At 34.8% G+C, this 26,473-nt stretch overlaps 1 protein-coding gene across 5 annotated transcripts in view; it reads right to left on the bottom strand.

Annotated features, from left to right (window-relative positions):
• Window positions 1–26,473, bottom strand: part of Kcnh7 (potassium voltage-gated channel subfamily H member 7) — a 461,887-nt gene that overhangs the window by 16,192 nt on the left and 419,222 nt on the right. For 4 of the 5 annotated variants that reach the window (XM_045147424.1, XM_045147426.1, XM_045147425.1 and 1 more), the window contains 3 exons: window positions 18,240–18,483; window positions 10,627–10,832; window positions 8,291–8,390 (listed from right to left, as the gene is read on the bottom strand). In XM_045147424.1, the coding sequence (XP_045003359.1) occupies window positions 8,291–8,390; window positions 10,627–10,832; window positions 18,240–18,483 (550 nt within the window). Of the gene's footprint in view, window positions 1–8,290; window positions 8,391–10,626; window positions 10,833–18,239; window positions 18,493–26,473 lie in introns of all 5 variants that reach the window. The other variant, XM_045147428.1, reaches the window with a different exon arrangement.

The raw sequence follows: 26,473 nt of genomic DNA, 5'->3' as shown, positions 1-26,473 counted from the left end.
ATCATGTAGTTCACATACAGATATTTAGTGATATGAGTCATTGGTTAACATGCATTGTTAGGCAGAGTGAGACATGCTTATTTCAGCTCATGATAGCTATTCACAAAATGCAGTAGCAATCACTAATATTCCTAATACTATATGAACAGAATGACTAATATTGATAAGAAAGAAGACAACTCTTTCACATACATAGAGCCTGAATCACTTCACAAAAATTCCTGGTAAAAGGTGGAACAATGAAAGAAGAAAAGAAGTTTGATATTCTTTAACTTTTCCAATGTATATCGATAAATACACTATGTTTATTTCTGCTTCCCACTGGAATATTACACAGGCACTATGACTTGATGTAGCATTGTTGAAGCATAATTTTCTGTTTCATTCTAGATATGTTTTCTATTATGTAAAAGGAAAGTTAAACTAACGATATAAATGCAGTTTAAAAATAGTTTCTTGGCTTGGTCTGGATGTTGGAAGGTATAGTACATGGAATTGGAAATCCACAACACAATATTTTCTTCCAGGTACTTGTAGATTTTGATGGGCTGTCACATTTATGCCTCTATTGTAGTTTAACTGAATTATTTTATAGTCATTAAATTATATTAAGTGGTATGTCTCTTGATGCTCCTCATGATCTATGTGTTCTATGTAGATTTTGTAGATATATAAACAGTATTCTGAAAACAGAAATTTAAATTGTTCATCTTTTCTAGAAATAAGATTGTATACTTGCTCCTGTTATCATCACTGACAAAGAAAAATTTTATCTGCTTGTTCAAACATCAAGTTTACTGACTTAGATGATGTAAAAATCATATTTTTCTCACCTGTTTTTATAGGCTTCCAATACATCTCTTTCTTTATCACAGGACAAAGTTTGAAGGCATTGTTTTGTGGGGAAATGTCTAGCTTCAAAGTAAATTCCAGTTCATAGAATAAGTTTCCTGAGGGAGTAACTGACCTACCTTTCTTACAAATGATAATAGAAAAAAATTTCCATATCAAAAAATCTCAGAATAAGTACTTATGATCACTCTATCTTTTATAGAATCTTCATGTCAGATTAATTACCATTTTATTTGGAAGGCCCAACAAGGAGATAAAACTTTTGGCCATTTATAGTAACTTCTAATTGAAAGAGGACCATGTAGTCTAACTATTTTTTTCTCCACAAGCACAAAAATAAACACACCTAAAACTAAAAGAAATGACGCATTGGAAGATTTCAAAGGTTACAAAGTATCCTTTTGAGTGAAGAGACTTGTGAGGCCATATAAAACCAGTAACCTCCACTTCTGAAAGTAGAAGTGAAGAATGTCTTTAAGCCTAAAGCATGAGAATCTAGGTCATTATATTTTGTTCTTGTCTCTTCTCCTCTCAAGGAGTTTCCCTTTTCCCTTTCCAAGAAAGCCCTACTTGGAAAATTATGATTCCTGGAAAGATTGCTCTTTCCCAGAAAACCTGATTCCAGACACCTGATATCAGCACTGAAAGAACAAGTTCTGTCCCTCTATCCAAAGAGCTCCCATAAAAGAACCCAAACTGCATCCCTAAATGGGATTTTTATTTTCTGAGGATTCCGTTCCTGGCCAATGCATTTATTTCTTTTTCCTTAGCTCTATTATCTTCCTTTCCTAAGCTATACTAAATCTTTCTAAACTTTACCTTCTGGTCTGTGGGTGTCATACATCAAAATTCATAGACAAAGATCCAAGAGGGCACTGACTCAGTGTAAGTGCTGTGGGACCTTGAACCTCTGGGACCCTCACACTTTAGATATTGCCTACAGCAAAGTCAAGAAAGCTCCTTTGCTCTCAAATTCCCTGTGTCAATTGGACAGCATGGTAGCTGTAATTAATGTATGGCATGCTTAAAAATGATGAGAGAGGCTGGAGAGATGGCTTAGAGATTAAGTGCTTGCCTGTGAAGCCTAAGGACCCCAGTTCAAGGCTCGGTTCCCCAGGTCCCACGTTAGCCAGATGCACAAGGGGGCACACACATCTGGAGTTCGTTAGCAGAGGCTGGAAGCCCTAGCGGGTCCATTCTCTCTCTCTCCCTCTATCTGTCTTTCTCTCTGTGTCTGTCTCTCTCAAAACAAATAAAAAAATTTTAAAAAAAATGATGAGAGAAGATGTTAAATGCTCATTCCACACACAGAGAAAAGAGGGGGATATTTTAGTAAGATAGACTATGGTAATCACATCAAAACGTATTCCTATATTGGAATAAAACATTATCAGTTTATATATATTGATTTTTAACCATGTTTCAAATAAAGCCTGAAAAAGAAAGAAAACATGTATCTATGTGTTTACTAAAGTGGGTGAGAGAAAGGAACATAATTATTTGGTATTGAGTTTTTTGTTTATTTATTTATTAGGCAATGTCTCATGCATCCTAGGCTGTTATTTATTGGGCAATGTCTCATGCATCCTAGGCTGCCCTCAAACAAGCAGGATAGCTGAAGATGACTTTGAACTTCTGATTCCCCTGCTTCTATTTCCCAAGTGTTGGGATTATAGGCCTGCACTCCTGCAGTGGAGAGGAATGCTAAGAATGTTTTCATCTTGATGTCCATCCATTTGCTTGTCATAGGTACATTTTATTTTATTTCTTAATTTTGTTTCATTTTTAGTAGAAATATTTTTGTTTTGTTTTTTAACTATGAGATTTACTGTGTTTATTACCTGGACCAATGTAGTATTCTTAGGTTGGAAAACTATTTTCTAGATTTTCAAAATTAATAGAGTAATATATATTCTACATTATTACTGTAGTTTTGAATTTTATGTCTTTAGAAATGATGATGAGGTAAGATGGTCAGAAGAAGTTAGATAATTCTTCTGGGGTCTAATTGGAACCTAAGTAAAGGTATCAATGATAGACATGTTTCTTGGGAGATTTTTATATGCTTTTGTCCTTTGATTCCACTTTTATAATGATTCATCATGACTTCTATACTTTAGGTGAAAAAAAAAGCACCAGTAGTACATTTCTCTTGAAACTTAAAATAGCAGCAGGTACTATATGTCACTTTTTCCCCCCACAGCATCAGTAATTTCCAAAGAGTAAGATCAATTTTAAAATTCCTTTTTCTAGGTTAACCTTCTTTCTTGCTCGCTTCTTGGTACAAAAATATATGGCTAAATTTTGCAGAATATTATAGTAATCTTGATTTTTACTACTAGTTGATAGAAACCATGTAACAAGAGTCTGGAATGTTGCTCAGCTGGTAAAGTACTTGCTATGGAAGAACTGAATATGGTTCCTCAACACTAGCATCGAAGTAGTAATGGGTGGGTGATTAGCAGAAACAGGAGGACTTCCTGGGCTTGCTTGCTTGTTACTTAATCCAGCCAAAGTGGTGAATTCCAGGTTCAGAGAGATACTGTGCCACCACCCCCACACACAGTTTCTCTCAAATTTGTAGTGGCTTCTCTTTTCCTATGAGGAAGTAGACTTATTTCCTCAGAAGAAATGTTTAATCCAAATTGCCAGAGGTTCTATGCACCATTTCTTTTTTTAAAAAAATTTTTGTTTATTATTTATTTATTTGAGAGTGACAGACAGAGAAAGAAAGACGCAGACAGAGAGAGAGAATGGGCATGCCAGGGCCTCTAGACACTGTAAACGAACACCAGACATGTGTGCCCCCTTGTGCATCTGGCTAACGTGGGTCCTGGGGAATTGAGCCTCGAACCGGGGTCCTTAGGCTTCACAGGCAAGTGCTTAACCGCTAAGCCATCTCTCCAGCCCTGCACCATTTCTTTTAAAATATACATTATTAAAAGTGAGTGTCTTAGTTCTCAGCACTAAGCATACTTGGGTTGAAGGCTCAAGAGTTCTTGGGTCCTGTTGAATAGGCCTTAAGATACAATGGGAGACTCAAATTCTCTCTGCCTTTACTACCTGACCACATGCTCTTTCCTCTCTTCCCCGATGCTTCTGCTTCTTGATTTCATAGGCACCAGTGCTCTTGGAATTCTACCCTCAAGGATTTGATTCCTATGAACAATAAACTAAACCTAAAGTTATCAGTGTATCTCTGAGGCATGTTTTGTTTGTATAGCCCTAGGCCACTTAGCATCAGAGTATCTCTGTTTTATGTATATATGTGTTGCTCTTCTACATGTTGATTCTATGTCCAAAAGTATGACATTCATGGTCACTTTAATTCATTCAATTAGACTTCTTTCAGGAAATGTTGCACCGGAATCCTTTGAAATAGGCTCTGAAACTTTGGATTACCGGATTTAATTTGTTTTCACATTTGATCCAACTTGTAGTAACATGCTGACATGCCAGAAAACCCTTGAACACTACAGGCAGACAAATCTCTTGCTATCTACACTTTATATAAAATGGATCTCATAGACTAAGCCTATGGCTAAAAGAAAAAAAATTCAAAATAAATGAAAAAAGTCTGGCTGCATGAACTCCTTATCAATTGTGACATGACTTTAGAGACTTATCAGTAGACAAAAATACAAGATTATTTACCTTGAGAATGAGAAAACTGAATGAGATTGAAGAAGGATTTAATAAATCTTCAATTGTATGGAAAATATTACTATACATACCACATTGTGAGGCTACTTTTCATTTCTGGTCAAATAAAACCAAGAGATTAACTTCCCTATAAGGGATTTAGATTAACTCTATGGAAAAAATAGCTTGACAGTAGTAATGCTGATTTTAGAAAAAGCCACCAAGAGAATAAAGGACATTGCAGAAAAAAAAAATACTGGCTATTTATGAGTAATTTATTACTATGCAATTGACATAAAAGATGGAACAATTGATTCAATTTGACAAATATTCATCAAGTATATTTTGATGAAGGAATCTGGAGTTTGGTACAGATTTACTAATTACCAAAGCACAAGGAAATTATAAGAAATTAGTTCCTGGGACATTCATGAGACTATGTATGCATCTAAAGTGATAAAGAAAAATACCACTGAACAAGAAGTAAAACAAAATTTTAATGAATTTAAAAGTAGTGTAGTGTGTTTGTGTGTGTGTGTGTGTGTGTGTGTGGTTGTTTGTGTGTTTAAAAACAGGGAGGTAAATCATGTTTCAGAGAACAATTTGAAATAAGAACACAGAAGCATTGCACATGGAAGAGAGAGTAAGTGAGCTAGTAGATGATCTTCCCTAGGGCAAATAGTGAGGAGAGAAAGTAAAACAAACAAACAACAAAAAACCCCACATGAATTAAAAAGACAAAAAGAAGATAATAAGAAAAATGATGCTCAGATGTTATTTATTAGGCTTTAAAAAATTATCAGGGTGGCTTTGAACTCATGGTGATCCTCCTACCTCTGCCTCCTGAGTGCTAGGATGAAAGCTGTGCACTACTATACCTGGCTTTATATACATACATATATATATATATATGTATATGTATATATGTATATGTATATATACATATTTATATATATATATATATATTCTTTACTAGGTTTCTCAATTTGGTCTCAAGCTTACAATCCTCTTGCCTCAAATTCCTGAGTGCTTTGTTATAGACATGCTTGCTATGCCTTGCTCATTCACAATTTCAACAGATAATATAACACATCTACCATGCAGCAAATACTGAACTTAATGGAAATCAAATGTTCCCCACCTCTGTGGAGTTTGCTTCCTAGAGTTAGAAAATGTTGAGAGACCATATTGTGAATAACTACAAGTGGAACAAAGGCTTCAGAGAAGATTAACAGATGGGGGAAGAACAGGAAATAATGGGGGTAGTGAAGGGTTGAGTAGTGTGATAAGACTAGATAAGTAAGAAGAGACCAACTATAGTTAAGGATACACAAAATGGGAAGTCATTACAAGAGTTTGAAAATATGAGAGACATTAACATAATTTCATTTGGCAAAAAAATGTCATCAGTAGCCCGAAATGCAGAATAGATGCAAAGGAGATAAGTTGTATGTGGGATGGTGAGTTGAAAGCTCATTTTTTAATTTCATAAAAACAGGATATGGAAATTTGTTTGAAGATTATTACTGTGGAAATGGAGAGAATTGAACCAAAAGAAGACCTAGCTTGAAGACAAGAAATCTGTGGGAGAGAGCAATGCAAAGCTGCTATAGAATTTGAAGAAGGTTGGCTTCTATATATATTTGTTGAACTGATTTGGATGGTGTCATCATTTGTAGAGACATAGGTATTGAAAGAGAGCTGTGCTTCCAAGAAATACACCAAGTTAACTTTGAAGTTACGAGTAGATAGTTTAGTAGAATGTTGGATGCATAAAACTGATGCTCAAGAGGTCTATAGTTACCATGTAAACATGCACACTTATCATGTGAGGATAAACTTAAATGTACATAAATAAAAATATCCAGAAAAAGAGTATGATATAAGTTTTAAAAAAAGGAGGACCTAAGATAATGTTTTAAGAAACTCTAGGAACTGCTAGGCATCATGGTGCATGCCTTTAATCCTAGCACTGGAGAGACAGAGGTAAGAGGGTCACTGTGAGCTCGAGGCCACCCTGACTGCATAGTGAATTCCAGGTAAGCCTGAGCTAGAGTGAAACCCTACCTTGAAAAAGAAAAAATAAAAATAAAAAAAAGAAACTCTAGCAACTACCAGATTAAAAGATGATCCTGAAATTATCTTCTGGAAATAGTGAGGTTAGGTGGAAAAATAGCAGGGGGAGAGGGAAATGAGGTGTCACAGAGGCTAAGAAAAGAGCATATTCAAGACAAAGAAAAATTGATTCAGTGTCAGATATTTTTCTCAGACCAAATAAGATAAGATTAGAATTTCTCCTGGAGCATCATGGTACAAAAGTTTACATTTCTTTATCAGATCCTCTCTTACCTACCAAGTACTTAAATGTTTCCATAATTTGTCTCCCACAGAGGTGTACTTATTCTTGTCACAATTTGAAGGTGGATTCATTTCATTTCTTGGGATCATAAGGGCTCTTTTGACCCTTCATCCAAACTGTTTTAGTTACCTTACAGTCCCTAGGACAAAGCACTTGACCAAAAGCAGCTGATGGGAGGAATGCTTATCTTAAGTTAAAGTCTTGGAGGGGAACTTTATGATGGCAGGGAAAAAGTGTCATGAGCAGAGACTGGACATCACTTCTGCCACAGCAGGTGGAACACTGCAGCAAGAAAGTGAGCTGAGCTCTGTCAAGGGGGAGCTGGATATAACACCCAAAATCTTGCCCTTCAAAATACACCTCCAGCAAGGCTTCATTTCCTAATTTACCATTAGCTGAAACAAAATATTCAAAATATGCAACTTTATGGGGACACATATTTCCACCACCACATTTTGCCCCTATCCCTATGAACTGATGACCAATCATCAGCTATAAATTTGAAAATGCACTGCATTCAGTCCAACTTTAAAAGTCCCCATAGAACCACACAATGCTGTTCAAAGATCCCCATAGTTCAAGGTCTCTTAACTGTGAGCTAGAAAAACTGAAAAGCTAATGGCACAGATTAAACATTCACAGTGTAAAAGATGGTACTGAGCATAACAAGGAAAGAGTTAACCAATACAGGATCCAAAACAAACAGGGAAAATCTCAAATCCTGTAGCTCCAAATCTGACATCGCTAGCCAGTGAAAAAGTCTCTGGAGTTCCAATTATGCTCTTCCAACTGGGCTGCTAACAGCCCATAAAGCAATGCATCTCCTTGGCAGCCATGCCATAGTTCTGGCATCTCCTTGGGTCTGTTCTATAACCCACAGTTCATCCACATTAAGACTCCATAGGTTCTCCACACAGGGATTCCAATAACCTTGCTCACATCATCCAGTGGATATTTCTAATAAAAAAAAGCTGTGATGCAAAACCAAAACCCCTTTCTTTCCTACATTTGTCATAATCTCACAGTATCAGTATCAGTATCAGGCTATTAAATTTGTTAATTTTATGGGAGTATAAAACTGACTTTAAATAGTAGGGTATTTCATTATTTAGGCCCATTACTTGCAGAAATTCTGCTTTCTTTCTGCTGTCCCAGTGCATAAAAGTTCATGGAGAAACGTGATTCAAACTACCATATTACTCAGTTTCATTACAAGTGATATCCTTGTAGATATCAAATGGTTTTGTTGAATGACACAGTTGAAAATATCAATAAAAAAACTAGAATCTGTGTCACTAGTTATTGAAAGAAAAACTGAAAGGATTTGCCCTTGAAATCATGAGTATAATACTCTCTTAAATCTGAACTACAAGTTTTTATGAGAAAAGTCAATAGCCACATGCTCTAGATTCAAGCTTTGAAAATAGAATGAATTACCTTTCTCTCCATCACTTTCAAAAGACAGTCTCCTCCTTCGCAGTTTAAAGTTGACCCCTTCAGAATCATTCATGGATTGGGATCGTAGTAAAAGATCAGCCTTTGTTAAATGGAACCCAAAAATGAAATGGAAGGTTACTAAACTGGAACATGATAAATTGTAAACTCTTTACTAGGTCCAATCACTTTATGTTTTGTTATATTTCAAGCAAAAAGCATCCATACTTTGCAAAGGGGCTGTTTCTAAGTTATAAAGTACACCAATTGAATGATTCTACTAGTATCATAATATTACTAGGCAAATTGTTGTTCGTAAAATTTGTTAGTCATGGTGTGGGGATGGGTGTCTTATGAGTATGATTGCCACTATGGATGTGTGGGAAATGTTGGAAGTTGGTACCTACATTGCAAAGCTTAATATTCCTTTATGGTGGAAAGTTTTGTATAGCTTCATAGAGTTAAAAATAATTTGCAAAGGTTTGAAGAATATGTATTACTGCAGATAAATATGTATAGAAAAATTACAATTAGCTACACTGTTTAAATTACAGAGTAATTATGACAAGGTTAAAGTTTATAACAAGTATAAAGTCTAAATTAGTAAATATTAGCTTGAGAGCCCATTATTATGCTTGTTTCAGATCCTCCTACTTATCTCATTCACTCTGTGCTATATTAATCTTGTAAATAAAATTTGAAGCTACTGGGCTGGAGAGATCACTTAGCAGTTAAGTGCTTGCCTGTGAAGCCTAAGGACCCCAGTTCAAGGTTCGATTCCTCAGGACCCACGTTATCCAGATGCACAAGGGGGAGCATGTGTCTTTAGTTCATTTGCAATGGCTGGAGGCCCTGGTGTGCCCATTCTTTCTCTCTCTCTGTTTCTTTCTCTCTCTGTTGCTCTCAAATAAATAAACAAATAAAAATGAACAAAAATATTTAAAAAATTGAAACTATCAAATTTATTAATTAGTTGCTTCCTGAACATTTATGTAAAGAAGCTACCTGAGATATTGGCTTTTTAGGCAACACCAGAATGAGGCTGGTGACATTTGATTGAGGTCATGGAACTCATTCAATTAAACTATTATAAAAATATGTTTTTAAGCTAATTATAAAAATATGTTTTCAGTAACTTGAATCTTTTTGTCACCCAAACATTTTAATTTATCAGTGATTTAAAAATATAACTTTTTTTTTATTTTTGGTTTTTCGATGAAGGGTCTCACTCTCGCCCAGGCTGAACTGGAATTCACTATGGAGTCTCAGGGTGACCTTGAACTCATGGTAATCCTCTTAGCTCTGCCTCCTGAGTGCTGGGATTAAAGGCATGCACCACCATGCCCAGCTAAAAGATAACTTTTCTGAGCGGGTGTATTAAGACGTTGAATGACACCCTAGTTACCTTAAAAAATGGTTATCTTTTAAGGCCCTCAAAGTACCTGATACTATGATTTCAGGACAAATTAAATCTTACACCTTTCACCTACATATTGACTTAAGAATCTTCATCTCTCAGTGAATACATCAGCCAGCAGGTAAATATACTGGCAAGTATCAAACCGCCAATATTTTATTTAGAAGGACAAAGTATTGAGAATTGAAGCAGCTTTTTTGGGCTTTGGGGAAAAAACCTAGTAAAAAATTGTGAGTTGCAATGTAAATTCTGTATTCTCCAGAATAATAGTTCACAAGGGCATGTCTCTCAGTGGAAGAGAGAGAGGGATATAAGAGCTAGACTCTCAGAATTCATTTGAGGTTAAAGAATTTGAAAAATTATTTAAAATATTTTTCCTATAGCATATTTTATTCATATTGATTCAGTCAGCCTTAATTTTGACTCTATTATAAGACCTCATTAATTTATAATTCAATAATTTGAAAATTATGTTGAATATTTTCTTAAACTTGAATAAGGTTGATCTTTTCATAATTATTGAGAAGTCAGTCATAATAATTTATGGCATACATGATAGCTAAGAAAATACTTTGTCCTTGAAGTAAGATAAACTCTTTTAAAGGATTTTCAATAGCATAAAATAATCAATTTACCTACAAATAATCAGAACCTATGTAAATCAAGTGATTTTGAATATGTATGATACCTAAAAGTTCTTAGAAGGTCAAGTTTAAATGAAGGCTTAAAGTTAGTCACAATCTTTGATAGTAATTTTACTGAATTTATTTTCTGTAAATGAGGATTTAGTTGGCCTTTTCTTTAAATACTTGGAATTATTTAATAATTATTGTAATATATTGCTTTATTTTTCAGAAGAATGTGTATAACACACAAATGAAATGAAATGTCATAAATAGAAAACTAAGCAAACAGCACATACCTTTGCACCCTCATGCCGTAGGTTGAAAGTCAGCTCTAGATTTGTTAGAAAGTTGTCAGAAAATTCTGGATACATATCTAAAACCTCCAACAAGTCTTCTCGTTGAATTTTGTGCAAGTCACAGTATGTAAGAGCTCGTACGTCTGCATTAGACTTGCCAGGTTTGGCATAAAGGTGAACCATTTCTCCAAAGATATCATTTTTTCCTTAAAAAAAGATAGAAAAGAAAGGCTACTGATTTTTGTGCATTGCTTTGTATCCTGCTACTTTGCTGAAGAAAGTACTGACCCTTAAGAGTTTTGAGATGAAGGTTCTCATGTCTCTTATGTCTAGAACTTAATTTGTTCCTTTCCAGTTTGTATCTCTTTTATTTCTTTCTCCTGTCTTATTGCTTGAGCTAAGACTTCCAGTACTATGTTGAAGAACAGAAGTGAGAATGGACACCTCTGTCTTGTTCCTGATCTCAATGGTAATTTCTTCAGTCTTTCCCCATTAAGTATTATTTGGACATTAAAAGCTTTATGTATAGCCTTTATTATGTTGAGATATAAACCATCCATGCCTATTCTCTCCAATGTTTTGATCATGAAGTGATATATTTTGTTGAAAGCCTTTTTTTGGATCTACTGAAATGATCATGTGGTTTTGGTATTTAAGCTTATTTATGTGTTATATTCCACTGACAGATTTCCATACTTTGAACCAACCCTGCATTCCTGGGATAAAGCCTACTTGATCAAGGTGGATAATAATTTTGATGTGTTGTTGAATTTTGTTTGTGAGGATTTTGTTCAGGATCTCTGTGTCTAAGTTCATCAGGGTAGTAGGCCTATAGTTTTCTTTTCTTGTGGCATCTCTACCTAATTTTGGTATTAGGGTGATACTAGTCTCATAAAAGGAGTTGGGGAGCTTTCCTTGTTCTCTGATTATGTGGCACAGTTTGAGAAAATTTGGTTTCAATTCTTCCATGAAGGTTTGATATACTTCAGCTGAGAAGCTATCTGATCCTTGACTCTTCTTTTTGGGGAGGTTTTTGATTACCTTTTCAATCTCAATGTGTGTAATAGGTTTGTTTAGGAGATTAATCTGATCTGATTTTAACTTTGGGAGGTGGAATGTGTCTAGGAATTCATCCATTTCCTCTATACTATCCAGTTTTGTAGAGTAGAGGTTTTTGAAATAAGTCCTGATGATTCTCCCAGTTTCACTTATGTCTGTTGTAACCTCTCCTTTTTCATTTCTCATTTTGTTAATTTTAAGCATTTCTTTTTTTTTTTTCACCTGATCAAATTGGACAAATTTGATTTGCTGGTTTTCTCAAAGAACAAGCTCTTTGTTTCATCAATTTTCTTAATTGTTTTCTTAGTTTCTAATTTATTAATTTCTGCTCTGATCTTAATCATTCATTACCAGGAGCTGGTGTGACTTATGGCACATCTTTTGTTAATTTCTAGCAATAAAGCATTGTGATAATATCATGCAGGAAATTATGTAGGTCTTCCTAAATATATGGAGGCAGGATTTATGGCCCAGTACACAATCTATACAAAATTAAGGGATAAAAATTAGTAGCCTTTCTATATGCAAAAGAGAAAGATACAGAGAAAGAAATTAATTGACATTTTCCCATTTTCAATAGCAACAAAAATTAAAATACCTTGGAAAAACATTAACCAATGATGTGAAAGGCTCATATAATGAATACATCAAAACACTCAAGAAAGAAATTGAGGAGGCCTAGAGAAAATGGAAAGACCTCCCATGCTCTTGGACAATTAGAATTAACATTTTGAAAATGGCAATCTTACCAAAGGCAATATACAGATTTAATGTAATACCAATAAAAATCCCAACATTTTTCTTCACAGAGATAGAAGAAATTATCTCAAAATTCAAGTGGAATGGCAGAAGGCCTCCTATCCAAAAACATCTTTGGCAAAATAAACACCTTTGGAGGCACCACCATACATGATCTAAAGCTATATTACAAGGCCATAGTAACAAAAACAACATGAACTCGCATAAATATAGGACTATAGACCAATGGAACAGAATAAGGGACCTGTATTTTGGGTCAAGTAACTATCCCTATTTGATATTCAACAAAGGCCCTAACAATGTAGACTGGAAAAAAGACAACTTCAGCAATGGTGCTAGATAAACTCAATAACCATATGCAAGGAAATGTAACTAGATCCGCACATCACACAATGCACAAAAAACAAGTCCAAATAGATCAAAGACCTCAATATAGGACTGGAAACTCTGCTACTCTTGTAACAAAAAAAATAGGAAGAACTTTCCATAATATAGGAGTGGAAAAAGACTTCCTGAATGAAATTAAACCATCACTCACTCATTGGGATCTCATGAAACTGAAAAGTTTTTTTTTCATAGACAAACATACAATAAATAGAGTCAATAGATTACCCACAGAATGGGATCAAATTTTTGCCTGCTATACAACTGAGAGAGGCATAATTTCTAGAATCTACAAAGAACTCAAACAGCTAAACAACAACAACAACAACAAAATCAAACAATCCACACAAAGTGGGATAGAGAACTGAACAGGGAGTTCTCAGAGGAAGAAATACTAATGGCAAACACATACTTAGACAATGTTCAACATCCCTAACCATCAGGGAAATGCAAACTAAAACAACTATGGGATTCCACCTTACCCCAGTAAGGATAGCAAACATTAAAAAATCAAAAGAAGGGTGGAGAGATGGATTAGTGGTTAAGGCACATGCCTTCAAAATCTAAGGATCCTGGTTTGATCCTCCAGGTTCCACATAAGCCAGATGCACATGGTGGCACATGTGTCTGGAGTTTGTTTGCAGTGGCTAGAGGTTCTGGTGCTCCCATTCTCTCTCTTACACACACTCTCTCTCCTTCCCACTATCTTAAATAAATAAATAAAACTTTAATTTTTTTTAAATCAAATGAAAACAAATGCTGGAGAGGATGTGGAGAAATAGGAACCCTCATTCACTATTGGTGGGAATGTAAGATGGTACAACCAGTATATAAAACAATATGGAGACTCCAGAAAAGGTTGAATATAAAGTTACCATTAGGCACAGTTATTCCCTTACTGGGCATTTACCCTAAAATCTCTATGCCTCAATTTAGAGAGATTTGCTTAACCATGTTTATAGCTGCTCACTTCATGATAGCTAAGAACTGGAATCAACCCAGATGTCCATCATTATATGAATGGATAACCAAGATGTGGTATATCTATATGATGGAATTTGACACAGCAGTAAGGAAAAATGACACAAGGAAATTTTTAGAAAAATGGTTGAACTCAGAACAGATAATTCTCAGGGAACTCACCCAATCACAGAAAGAAAATCATTGCATGTTCTCACTCATCTGTGGCTCTTAACCTGAATCTTCCTGAGATGCTGATATACCTAATAAGCATCTTGAGGACCAGACAATAGGGAGGATGGGGTGGGAGGGGAGGGTAAAGGTAGGAAAGGGTACACAAAGTTGGACCCAATTGGTATTATAAAATCCTATATCCTGAATGTCAAACTAAAAGTTTGAACTTTCATCAGGTCTTTAGAGGGAACACCTGAATCAAAGGACCCTGGAGAGGTTATGAAAAAGGCTAACCTTAATCTTCTCCTGTTTCTCTCTCTCTCTCTCTCTCTCTCTCTCTCTCTCTCTCTCTCTCTCCCTCTCTCTTTCTATTTTATGTTACCTATCTTTTTCTCCTTTCTTTTCCCTGGTTGTTGGCCTGTAACTGCCAGTACCAGGATGTGGTTAACATTGACAATGAGCTGTTGATCAGTGACGTAAAAGGTTTCACAAAAGAAGACAGATTTCTGTCAGAACATTTGATTACACACCAAAGTTTAATGGTAAGATACTACTGCTGAAGACACCATATGCTGTTGGTGTGGAAAGTGGAGAGACCTGACTGGAATCTGGAAGTCAGTCCCCAGACATCTTAACTAGTGTCAGAAGGTGCTACATGAGTGATTGGGGGGAAATGGCCAACATCTATGTGAAAAACTTGTGGTCTAAGCTACTAAGCAGCAAACAACCTGATGTGATGCTCATCCAAGTGCAATAGTAACACATAGCCATGGTGGGTAACCACCTGATCTTGAATTGGCTAATGGATCCACTGAGTGGAACAAAACTCATAGCAGGAACTGGGAAACAAGTCAGAACCATATCCACAAAATGAGTTCACTCTCCAATATCAAGCTCCCACCAATCTTGAGCTACATGAGGACCTGCACTTATTAAATTCTCTCTAAAATAGTAATGTTTACCCCATTTATCCAGTTCTGACTTCACTCACTGTTGGAGATTCTGCTTCTCTTTTTCAGATGGATACAGAGAACCTGAGGATAGAATCAGCCCATTGCACCACATCAGGTCCCCAGCTGAAACCTTAAAGTAATTGGGCAAATAAACAAGAGTGCTGCTTTTTTGGTGAGCCTGGTATCAGCACAAGGATAAAGGAGTTACACCCAGAAAACACTCAACTCCTACCAAACCAGATATCCAGAAACAGAGAGGCTCCCAAGAACTCATCACTGAAGTATACCTAAAAGGAATCCAGGTAAATTCGTGGAAGGAGGTTGGAAAGATTGTTAGGGCCACAAGTTGGGACATTATGCGCAGAAACATTTCTTCTTCCTCATAATTGATGGCTACCCCACAATACCCAACCCATAATCCCTAACAAGGAGGGTCCTTTTGAAGGGGGAAGGACAGGGAGGAGGCTAAAGATGATATCATCATGGCTGTTTATACACTGACTATGTATGTAACTAATAAAGAAAAAAGAAAATGAGAAAAGAAGGAAGAGAAAAGTAATCCACATTTAATATTTTCTATACAAAACAAGAAGAGAACCACTGATCAAATCACAAGCCCTTGCAGCACAGTTTTCACAAGTATGGTCCCATAGCCTGCACACACTTGTGGGGCTCAATTTAAGTGTCTGGATTTACTGTTCCTTGTTTGCTGAGTAGAATTTGGCTTCTAAAACTCACTGACCTGGGAGTGATATCTATCTTTATTTTGGTTCTGTGGCTAAGCATCTAGAAGGTAACAAAAGTGTTCAATTTGCTATGTGCCTGTTACCTAGAAAAATATTGTATTTAAATATACTTCCAAGTAGACATACTCTGATCTTTTCAATCCAGGAATATGAAAGGCTGTCAAGAAAATCAGATTCATGGCCATTCTGACTCAGCAGGATCATTTCTGCAGGTGATTCTAAGAGCTCCCTAAACTTCAGAACATAGTAATGCTGGAGAATATTTTGAATATGCTTTGTGTCCTTGAATAACCACTTTTGTATTTGCCTTTATGAAACTTTCCATTTGATAAAAATATTTACTTATATGTCCTCAAAATTTGTAGCTAGCCATGCTTTTGTTCTTAGTCTTTTTTTATTATCCTGATAGATCATTTTCCTTGCTTTCCTACAAAAACTGGAAGCCAGTATCTGGCTTATGATAGCCCCTCTCTGTCACCTCTGTCTAACCACATGCTACTTGATTTTAAGTCCTATTCAATGAGAATGAGAATTATTTTCAATAAGAATGAGGATTAAGTTATGAGTCAAGCACTATGATAAATAAATATATATGCTCATTGCCTCATTTTATGCCCCCAAAACTTTCTGAAGAAGTAATTAATTAGTGTACACTTTTATGAACACTGAAAGAGAGTTTAAGAGGCAAACTTATTAGTGTAAGGTCTTGGCCATTTTTCTGTTTCTGAATATATGACCTATGTACTTAATTAATATTGATAGACTATCAAGTTACTTTAAAATATCATTAATACCACTATAAAGTGATATTTTTATATGTATCATAATTCTTCTTTTAAGATTTAAGAAATATTTCTTTTGTGTTATTTTAACAATTGGTAGATAACCACATTTGCACATTCACTTTGGGAACCATTAAAGCTCTTTAAAGAATACGATTCTAATGAGTCAAAATGATATAATGTCTTTATTAAGTGAGAAGTTTAGAGAAATCTCAAATGACTAAATATCTTAACGATATATGAAAACTAACAGTGGAGTAAAATCATGAACCATATTTAAGGCAAATGCTTGTCAGCCTTTAAAAACTGGCATGGATAATCAAGATTTGTAAGGGCATTATGAGCTGACTTATATGAAACTAAAAACAGAAAATGCCATTATCTGAGAATTCTTGTTTTTGTAACTCAGTACAGATATTGTATTTTAAAGCTACAAATTAAATTAGCATAGGACTTATATCTTAATTATCTCCTGTGGCTCTCAATGGGCAAGGAGCAGGCCATTTACACAGCAAAACAGCACTCCATAGGGACTACTTCATAATAGATGGAAGCTTGTTGTTAGTTTTCTATAGAAACTAGGACTGGTAGATTTGAAGTTCAGCATACTCTATCCTTAGTAGCATACCACAGCAAGATGTCAAGACCAAATCTAGTGAAAATAAAACTTTGTTATGTGGTCTTGAATAGATGTATGTGTTTTTACTATCTATTTGTTTAGAAACCAAATTTCATACATTATCAATTTTTAGAAAATATTTAAAAATTTGTAATAATAAAATTAGTAAAATACCAAGTAAACTACTCTAACATCTTCCTTTATATATTTACGTCTTCTATTCTGTCACATTCGGGTTCCATACAATAGTAGACATATACTACCCCTGTCCTTTTGGAGCTTATATGCATATATTAGCATTAAGAGTTGAAATCATTGAATTTTAAGTGTGTTTGTTTATTTACTTACTGGTATGGGGATTAAATTTAGAACCTTATACTTATGAGGTAAGGACTCTATTTCTCAGCTGCTTTCACAGTCCTGCATGCCCACTGTTTAAATAAAGCTTAAGGAAAAAAAAAAAATAGGACAAATCTTCACAGGTACTGAGGGTAATATCACCTTGACACACATAGCTGAGGTGGCCAGAGTGCAGGAAAATGGACCTGGAGTTTATTTGTTCCCTACTCTTCCCTACTGTACTACTAGTAAAAAATGTACTAGTTAACGCACATTAAATTTATTTGTGTGGAGACAGAATAAGTTTTCTCTTACATTCTCACCAGTTTCTTACTGATTTTAATCTCATCACCTTTAGTTCTAGGTTATGATCATAGTTTTATTTTATGTAGGTAAGGACTCATATAATTCCCTTTGTAAAAGTACAAAATAAATACACAAAATTCAACTATAACAATTAGCATATGTTACCAAGTATGTCTATAACATCATATATTTCATTTATAATGTTAAGAGATCAAGAATGAATTCTAGATCTCACAAGGAAAGAAAAATTCTGGATATTTTCATATATTTAGCTTCAAATTTTAAGAATCTGTCAATAGCTAAAGAGAATCATGGAAGCATTTACATGTACACATCATAGAAAAACTGAATCATCAAAGAACACATATTTTTTGCAAGGTTAATTTGCTCTGAATTAAATTGAAACAAAGACAAAATTACTCACCAATATTAAAGTCCTTGTATATAAACATATTAGTCATTTTATCTGTTATTGAAACTATATTACAATCACTAATTTCTGTATATCATCATTTCATTCTAAAACACTCACCAAGAATAGCTACCACAATGTCATCTTTGAGGATTTCAATGGAGCCTCTGGATAAGAAATAAAGTGCAGTTAGGACATCCCCACAATGAACAAGGGTATCTCCTGGAGGTGCATGCGTGGTCTTGAACTTCATTGCCAAAGCTCTAAGGCAACCTTTACTTGCGCCTCGAAAGGCTTTGCAATTTTGCAGCAAAGTTTGGTTTAGATGTAGACAGATATCAGCTTGTAAGCATTCTGGAAATCCCTTTAGGACCTGAAATGAAAAATTAAAGAGTTTCATACTACCAGGACACTGGACACTTCAACCTGAAATAAAGTATATTTCTTGTCCCCAGAACTGCAGGTATACAAATTGTCACAAAGGAGGAGTGTTTTATAACACACATCTACCTTGCCTACTTTAATGAATATTTGGTTTGCTAAAAGTCAGATTTTCTTTGAATTAACTTTAGGCATTCAGACTCAACACAAAGACTGTCTCGTTAAAATGTTATGCCTACAAATCTCACATTACTTTTCTTTCTTCTCTGAATCATGTTATGCAGCATCCTATTATGCACAGATACAATGTAATGTGACAACTAATAAATCATAGCTAATGAAAGTTACTACAACTAGAATAATAAGCAATCTTGTAAAGTAATTTCAATTCAATTTTGATTGTCATTGCCGTTATATATCTTGCTTATAATTACTATACGTGCTGGTCCTCAAAGAGCATGGCATTGGCAATGTCATGTATAAGGGAATATCTTTTTTAACAGTAGTTGGGGCATTTATGTATTGTATATTAATTATTAAGACTAATATTTTGTTCAACACTGAAAATAGAGAAAAGAAAGGAGAACTGTAAACATACTTAAAAAGTAGAGTTAAATTTTCATAAGTGGAAATTGTGCTAGAACCTACAGTGCACATATAAGCTTATAAAGTGCTACTCTTTTGGCAACTTATTCAGGGTACAATTTAAGATTTGAGGAACTAATTGGATAATAGTATATGACAAGTAATCCTTAATGGAGTATTATTTTTGTGTGTGATTTCTGTAAAAGTCTAAGACCCTGGGTCAGAAATACTTGCTCCTGTTTCCCACTCTTTCACATGTCAAATGCAGAATTTAATTTCCATGCTTACTTTTTCCTACCAATGTAAATAGTATGCTATGAGATGGGTGGAGGGGGATTTTATAGTATAATTTATAGTGCAATAATATACTTTGGGGATTTTTTTCTTTTTTTCCCCTCAACCTCCCTATGCAATTCAATATATTGAAAAATAGTAATGAATTACTTTTATAAGGGAATTCAAATTTATTTGGCTCTTAAAGAAATCTGATTAAATTGTATTTGAGTAAAATTAAAATTATTTCTTCAAAATAGCAAAGAGTATATTGCTTCCATGAAGCCTCTGTCTGATGTAATTGGTCAACTTAATTATAATATAATATAATATGAAAGAATCGATAAAAGATGTGAAATCTAGAAGCTGTATTTTTTAACTTGTTTTATTCATTGTGTATATTCACCTTCAATAGGCACAGTTTATTTTAGAGGGAAAAACAAATAAACATGGAACTGAATTCTGGTGAAGAATTTGCCACAGTTTGACTATTGTGCAAGTCACTTTACCCATTTGTGTTTCTCTGTTAAAGGAACAGAGCCTTTACATTATGAAAATTAGCCACAAGTTACCAATAAATGATAAGCCAATTGACAGACTATTCTCATCCTGCTCCATGGTGCTCACCCTCATCATGATGAATCTCTATTCCCTGACTCAATTCCAATAGAAATAAGCTTTCCTCTGTTATATGCTTCTGGTCATGCACCTGGATGCTCTTACCTATGACTTCTGTCTATATGATTAGACTTCTGCTGGATTACCTGTCTGGACTGAAGACATCTCCATTTTAACTTTCTAATCTTTTCAAGTTCTGCTTCTGAAGCCTGAATTTTTGTTGTTGTTGTTGTTACTCTTTGATGGGTTCCTTTATCAAATTAGGTCCACTCATTGAACCAACCCTCAGGATCACTGATCCATTCCTTCATCTAAATCATTGTATTAAAATATTTGGCAAGTTGTGCCAGACTGGCCATGAACTTACTTTGAGCACTGTTTGAGTTGAAAGTCACTTTATTTTGGAATTGTATAAAAGAAAAATAATACAATTTACTGGTCTCTTAATATAACTTATTCCTCCTTAAATCCCACTTTTTTAATCTCAGCTAAATTCTTAAAAGATTCTATATGAAGAAAGATGGATAGAGTATTATATCAAGGAATAAATTAGATATGTCCATCTTTCCTTAAAATACAGCTGATGATACATCTTTCACATTGCATAAGTGGGGGAGGGTACTTCTACTGTATAGTTTGAATGAAAATACTGAGTGTGGAGTTGCTACTTCTGGCATTTTTCTGGAAATTTTCCTGAGTATAGCCAAATAACTGTGTGTGTGTGTGTGTGTGTGTGTGTGTGTGTGTGTGTGTGTGTGTGTCTGTGTGTGTGCTGCAGATGCATTTGTTGACATACTTGGAGATGGAAAGCAGAATCTGGAGAGAGGTGGCTTTCCTGATTCTTCATGCTTTATTTATACGAGCTGTGGCATTAGATGGGTATTAGCAGAAGTCCTAGCTCCTTCATATACTAGTTCTGATTTTGGTGGCTAGTTAATTTCTCTAGGACACAGTTTCTATTTGTGCAAGATTACATTAGTGATATCTACTTTACAGAATTGTGACCTCAATTAACATGATAATATATCCAATGTACAGTTAGTATTCAATTCATAATTTATTTCTTGCTTCATTTTTCAGGGAGGGTTGGGCAAGGCAATATAAATTTTCAAAGAAGTTTTTTCACCTAGATTTATGTTTTATTGTCTGAGCATAGTTTAAATGTTTTGTTACAGGCATTATCTGTGTGTGAACTTTTCCCTTGCATCTTTCTATAATTCTTATTCCTCTTTCTAACTTCCCAAATGTTCTGCTGATGTGTTAGATTTCCACTGAAACTTGACTGAACTTTGGTGTAAGAGAAGGCAGCTAATAAAATGTATTCACTAAAAGGCTTTTTAAAATGCTAGTAGTGTTGACAGCTGCCATTACCTCCACAGGTCCTGCCACATATTGAGCCCATTCTCATTTTGACATAGAGGATAAAGGATGGCAAAAAGAAAGAGATATCAAAGAAGAAGGACTACTCAAAAGAGGCAGAAGATCAGTAGAATGGGGATGAGGAAGGGGACCAGAAGAAGGCAATGGGAAGAGATTTTGGTCAAATTACAGCATGTTCATATATTAAAATGCTATTTTTTTAAAGTGTTGGAGCTGGGGCTTAGACTCCAAAGTTTGGGTCTTGCTAACTATACTGTATTGTTATAGCCTCTTTCACAATCTTAATTTATACCATATAACAGCTCCCACTATGTCATGGTATGAAATGTAGAATGTAAATTGAAGCACTTGTGAGCCACTGAAATTTAAAAAAAATCTCTAGATTAAAAAAGAAAATTCTATGGTCTTATAATTATTGCAAAACTTTAAATGCACCTGGGAAGTTTTTTCCTTGTGAAGCGTTCTTAGTGCTCACCCTTCATTCTAATAAGATGGCATCCACTTAAAGGATTCTTTCAAGTTGGAGGTGCCATAGACCTTTATTTTCATAGGATGAAGTTATATAGACATTGGCATAAACTTGTCCAGATAAGGAATTCTTGTGTGATCTTAGCCCTTCACTGACTTTCTCAATTTCCTTAATTTAGTTGTATCAATTGTGTGCATGGAAAATCAGTAAGAGCTGTAACTGAGTTGCTGGATATTGTAGTAATTCAATAGTTTGGACTTTTCAAACAAATTAAATCTGGGTTAAACTTTGAGAAAGGAATTATAACAGGGGTAGTTAGCAAAGAGGGAGTTATAGTGAAATAGAACAAGAGGTACATTGAAGAAAGTGGAAAATAAGATGTGGTTTTAAGTGGTTATTTAAGGCTTCATGTTTCTATCTGGGTTGCCTTCTTTGCTTTCTTCTTATCAGGCTTTTTTTTTTTTCCCTATGTTCCTTTTCTCTGCTAAGCTCCTTGAATTAGAATCTCCTTGTCTACTATCACACTACTGACATTGTAGCAGGCCTAGAAAATTAGGTTGCAAAAAGTCATAGTGCAAAGTAGCTAAGTTGTGATGGTTATATTCCTAACTACTATACATTCTTGTCTGTCAAGTTGTGGTGCTACAAAGGTACCTATCACTATCTGCCAGGCATTTGAAGCTATTGTTTTATGGAATGAAGCTAATTTTAAAGACCAAAAAGCATCATTCAGAATCAGTTTCATGGCATGCAGATAAGAATAACATTGCATATACTTTTAGCATATTTTAAATATTTACTATATGCTAGACTCATAAAATCATAATAAATACATAAAATATGTGCTGAAAATACACTTTGTGTTCAAGTCAGATTACACTCAATTTTTGCAGATATAATCAGAATCGCCTGCAGAGTTATTCATGCTAAATTTAGGTGTTGTTGTGTATGCATGTTATACAGTTGGTCATTCAAATGAAACCTCAAGTAAAAGTTAATTAAAGATAAGTTAAAGTCCTAATCTCAGTTGTCTAACACTACTAGTTTGGGTCAAATTTATAAAACTTTCTGAAATTACAGAAAACTGTTGTGAAAGCTGGCAGAAATAACATATATTTATTATTTTATATATCATTTACATTTTTATAAATATAAAGTTTTGAACTTTTAAAATAATTTTAGTGGGAACCTTAATAAATGAGCATAGTATAAGTATGTACATTTTGATTTTTTGTGACTATAAGAAGTTACTTTTGAATTTATGTAAATAAAAGCTTAGGTACTCTCAAAATGAAACTAATGAGAATTTGTTCATTTAAGTATGAAATAATTCCTGTTATTTCTATAATTTTATAATAATTTCTGTTAAATTTGGGTTACATCAGTTTTATAGTTTAATACTATAGAACTTCAAATTTGTGCACTTTTGAACATGAACAACAGCCCAATAGCTACAAAACAAGGTAGCATTAAATTCATTTAAAAGGTGACACAAAACAGAGAGTACAAAATTGTTACATAATAAACATCTGCCAAACATGATGTTATAAATTCTGAAGTATCTGACTTTTTGCTAAACTTCCCTAAGTATTATATATACTGACATGTACTTAGTTGCAGAAAATTACAATACTGTTGACATTTGTAATTATAGTACTTGAATTTATATTTTCTTTATATTGACAAGTAATATAGTATTTACAATTGAATGGATGTTGATGTTTTTACTAACAAAATGATATAAAATAGTTCTGTTTATATATTGGAACACAAATGATCTAGGCCTATGACTTTATAATTAAACAACTATATCATAGGCTTTGAGCAGAGAGATACCCAAATTAGTAAGTCCTTTAAAAATATGAACATGCCATTAGTATATCACCTTTCAAAAAGAATAAAGGAGTATTTATTTCCTTAACTAAATGTTACCTTGTTGTTGAAAAAAAGAATTTCTAAATAAAATTAAGTCATTCATAGTATAGTAATAGGACATGTTATTCTTAAATTTAAGATGCAGGACTCACAGTTTATTGTTTCTGATTGTAAAACACTCTCATGGTGGGAACACTTTCAAGATTCTGCTTGAAAGAATGTCAAAAATATGATGCTGTTGTTGTTGTTGCTTTTGAACCAAAACACTTACCGGGCTTCTTTCATAGTCCTTCCAGTCACTATGCTGGCTTTTTGAAACCAATTAAAATGTATTTAAAAATGCATTTTTTACATCCTGAGGTTGGTCTATTGTGTAATGAATGACTTCTTATTCATTTCACTTAGCATAACTGCAGAAGGGAGCATTCCCAAAGGAAAGCTGAATAGAGCACATTAAGAAAGGCAGCCCAAGTGTCAGCAAATGGTTCCCCTAAATAGGAGATTAATCATATGGACAACTTTGGTGGCTGTGGTGTCATTAGGAAATTTTCTAGGGAGATTCTCTGGGTCATTAACTATACTTAAATCTTGACAAATTAGGATTAATCAAAACAGAAATTAACACTCCCTATGAAACACTAAAACTCCAACATCATTATCAAATACATTATGCAAGTAATACATTAAATTTTAAGTCTCTGCCCTAGAGTACAGCTTTAATATTAATATAGCATTTTCTGATTCTGGTAGAATCACTGCTTTTTTATATATACATTCATCTTTTGATAATTTTTAATTATTTTTATTTACTTATTTATTTGAGACACACACACACACACACACACACAGAGAGAGAGAGAGAGAGAGAGAGAGAGAGAGAGAGAGAGGGAGAGAGAGAGAGAGAGAGAATGGGTATGCAGGCCTCCAACTGCTGCAAACGAACTCCAGATGTATGTGCTACCTTGTACATATGACTTACATGGGTCCTGGGGAATCGAACCTGGGTCCTTTGGCTTTTCAGGCATGTGCCTTAACTGCCAAGCCATCTTTCCAGCCCCTTTTTTATTTTCTGTTTTTATTTTTGGGTTTGTCAAGGTAAGGTCTCACTCTAGCTCAGGCTGACCTGAAATTCCCTATGTAGTCTCAGGGTGACCTCGAACTCATTACAATCCTACTACCTCTGCCTCCTAAATGCTGGGATTAAAGACATGTGCCAGCACACCTGGCTATTTTTTGTTTTTGGAGGTTGGGTCTTGCTCTAATCCAGGCTGACTTGGAATTCACTACAAGTCTCTAGTCTCAGGCTAGCTTCAAACTAATAGTGATCCTCCTAACTCTGCCTCCCAAATGCTGGGATTAAAGGTATGTGCCACTATGCCTGGCCTTGATAAATCTTTAGTACCTTTAAGTTTGTGAACCTTACTTTTTTTCTGTTTCAAAAGGCTATAGCCCTAATATACTCACTACATTCTACAATTTTTAGGTCATTCCATCTCATATTTTTTTTCTCTGATTTGGCACACATATGTTTTATATTCCATTGGTGAGTATATGTTTAATATTATATTGCAATCACTGATTATGGTAAGGATATTCTTCATAGGTACACATACCCTTATGTGTAGCTCAGATTGCATTGCCAGCTACTTTCTTATTTTTCCTCATGTGGCTGATACACATAAGCCATTACTTAATGTTTATGGTGAGCATTCTGTTCATACTATTGATCATACATACTACAGCATTATAGAATCCATGAATGTGGGAATATTTGCAAGCATTGGGAGAGTAAAACAGATTTACTGCGTGTAACTTATTAGCTTCGCTCATCTTTATATTTCTTAGGACGCAACATATCATCAGAACAAACCTTGTCATGCTTAGACATGGGTAACTGAGACAAAAAAAATCTTGAAGCAGTTTTGGTATCTGAAAAAAATGAAATGGGGTTGGGAAGATGGTACAGTGGGTAAAAACACTTGCCAGGCACAAGCGTGGTGGCCTGTGAGTTAAGAGAGCACTGAAGCCCAATCACCAGCACACAGGGAAGAAAAACCTATGGTCATGGTCATGCACATCTGTAACTGCCGTCCTACAGGGCCTACGTTGGAGAAGTGGTAAATAGCTGGGGCTTCAATGAAGAAACAACAGCTCTGGTTTGAAAGACAAACTCTATCTCAAGGAATCACTCAGGTGAGTGATAGAGGACACCTTAGGTTTGCTTCTGGCCTCTGCATGTATGTATACATATACACACATGCTTGAACAATAATATATCACATCATATCACATACCATCTATGCTTTACATACACACTGCCAGACACCAAAAAGGCATGGAATTGGTGAGATGGCTCAGACTTTAAATACACCTGCTTTCAAAGTCCAATTCCCCAGTACTCATATAAAGCCAGAAAGTGGCACATGCATCTGGAATTTGATCATAGCTCTGGTGCTTCTCTCTCTCCTCATATAAATAAATAAAATATTAAGCAAAACAGAAACAGAATCTCCTTCCTACATGCTCTTCTTCCTTTTCCCACCAACTCCAGCTAACATTTTCATTATGAAATACTTTCTTCTTTTTAGTAGGAAACTTAAACTTTAACCAGACTCAAATTAAGGCAGGGTCCACAATGAGCTGTGGTGTGGGTGATGTGTAAGCTGATGGGAATCATTGTTTTTATACAGACTTGGTGGAAGCTTGACTTCAAATGACTGCTTCAGGACTCAAGGGAACACTCCAGAAGCCATTAGAATTTCTAATGATAATA

Source organism: Jaculus jaculus, chromosome 4 (assembly GCF_020740685.1).
Source record: "Jaculus jaculus isolate mJacJac1 chromosome 4, mJacJac1.mat.Y.cur, whole genome shotgun sequence".
Taxonomy (NCBI): Eukaryota; Metazoa; Chordata; class Mammalia; order Rodentia; family Dipodidae; genus Jaculus; species Jaculus jaculus.
Note: the sequence above shows the minus strand (reverse complement) of the source record. Positions and strands in the feature narration are given on the sequence as shown.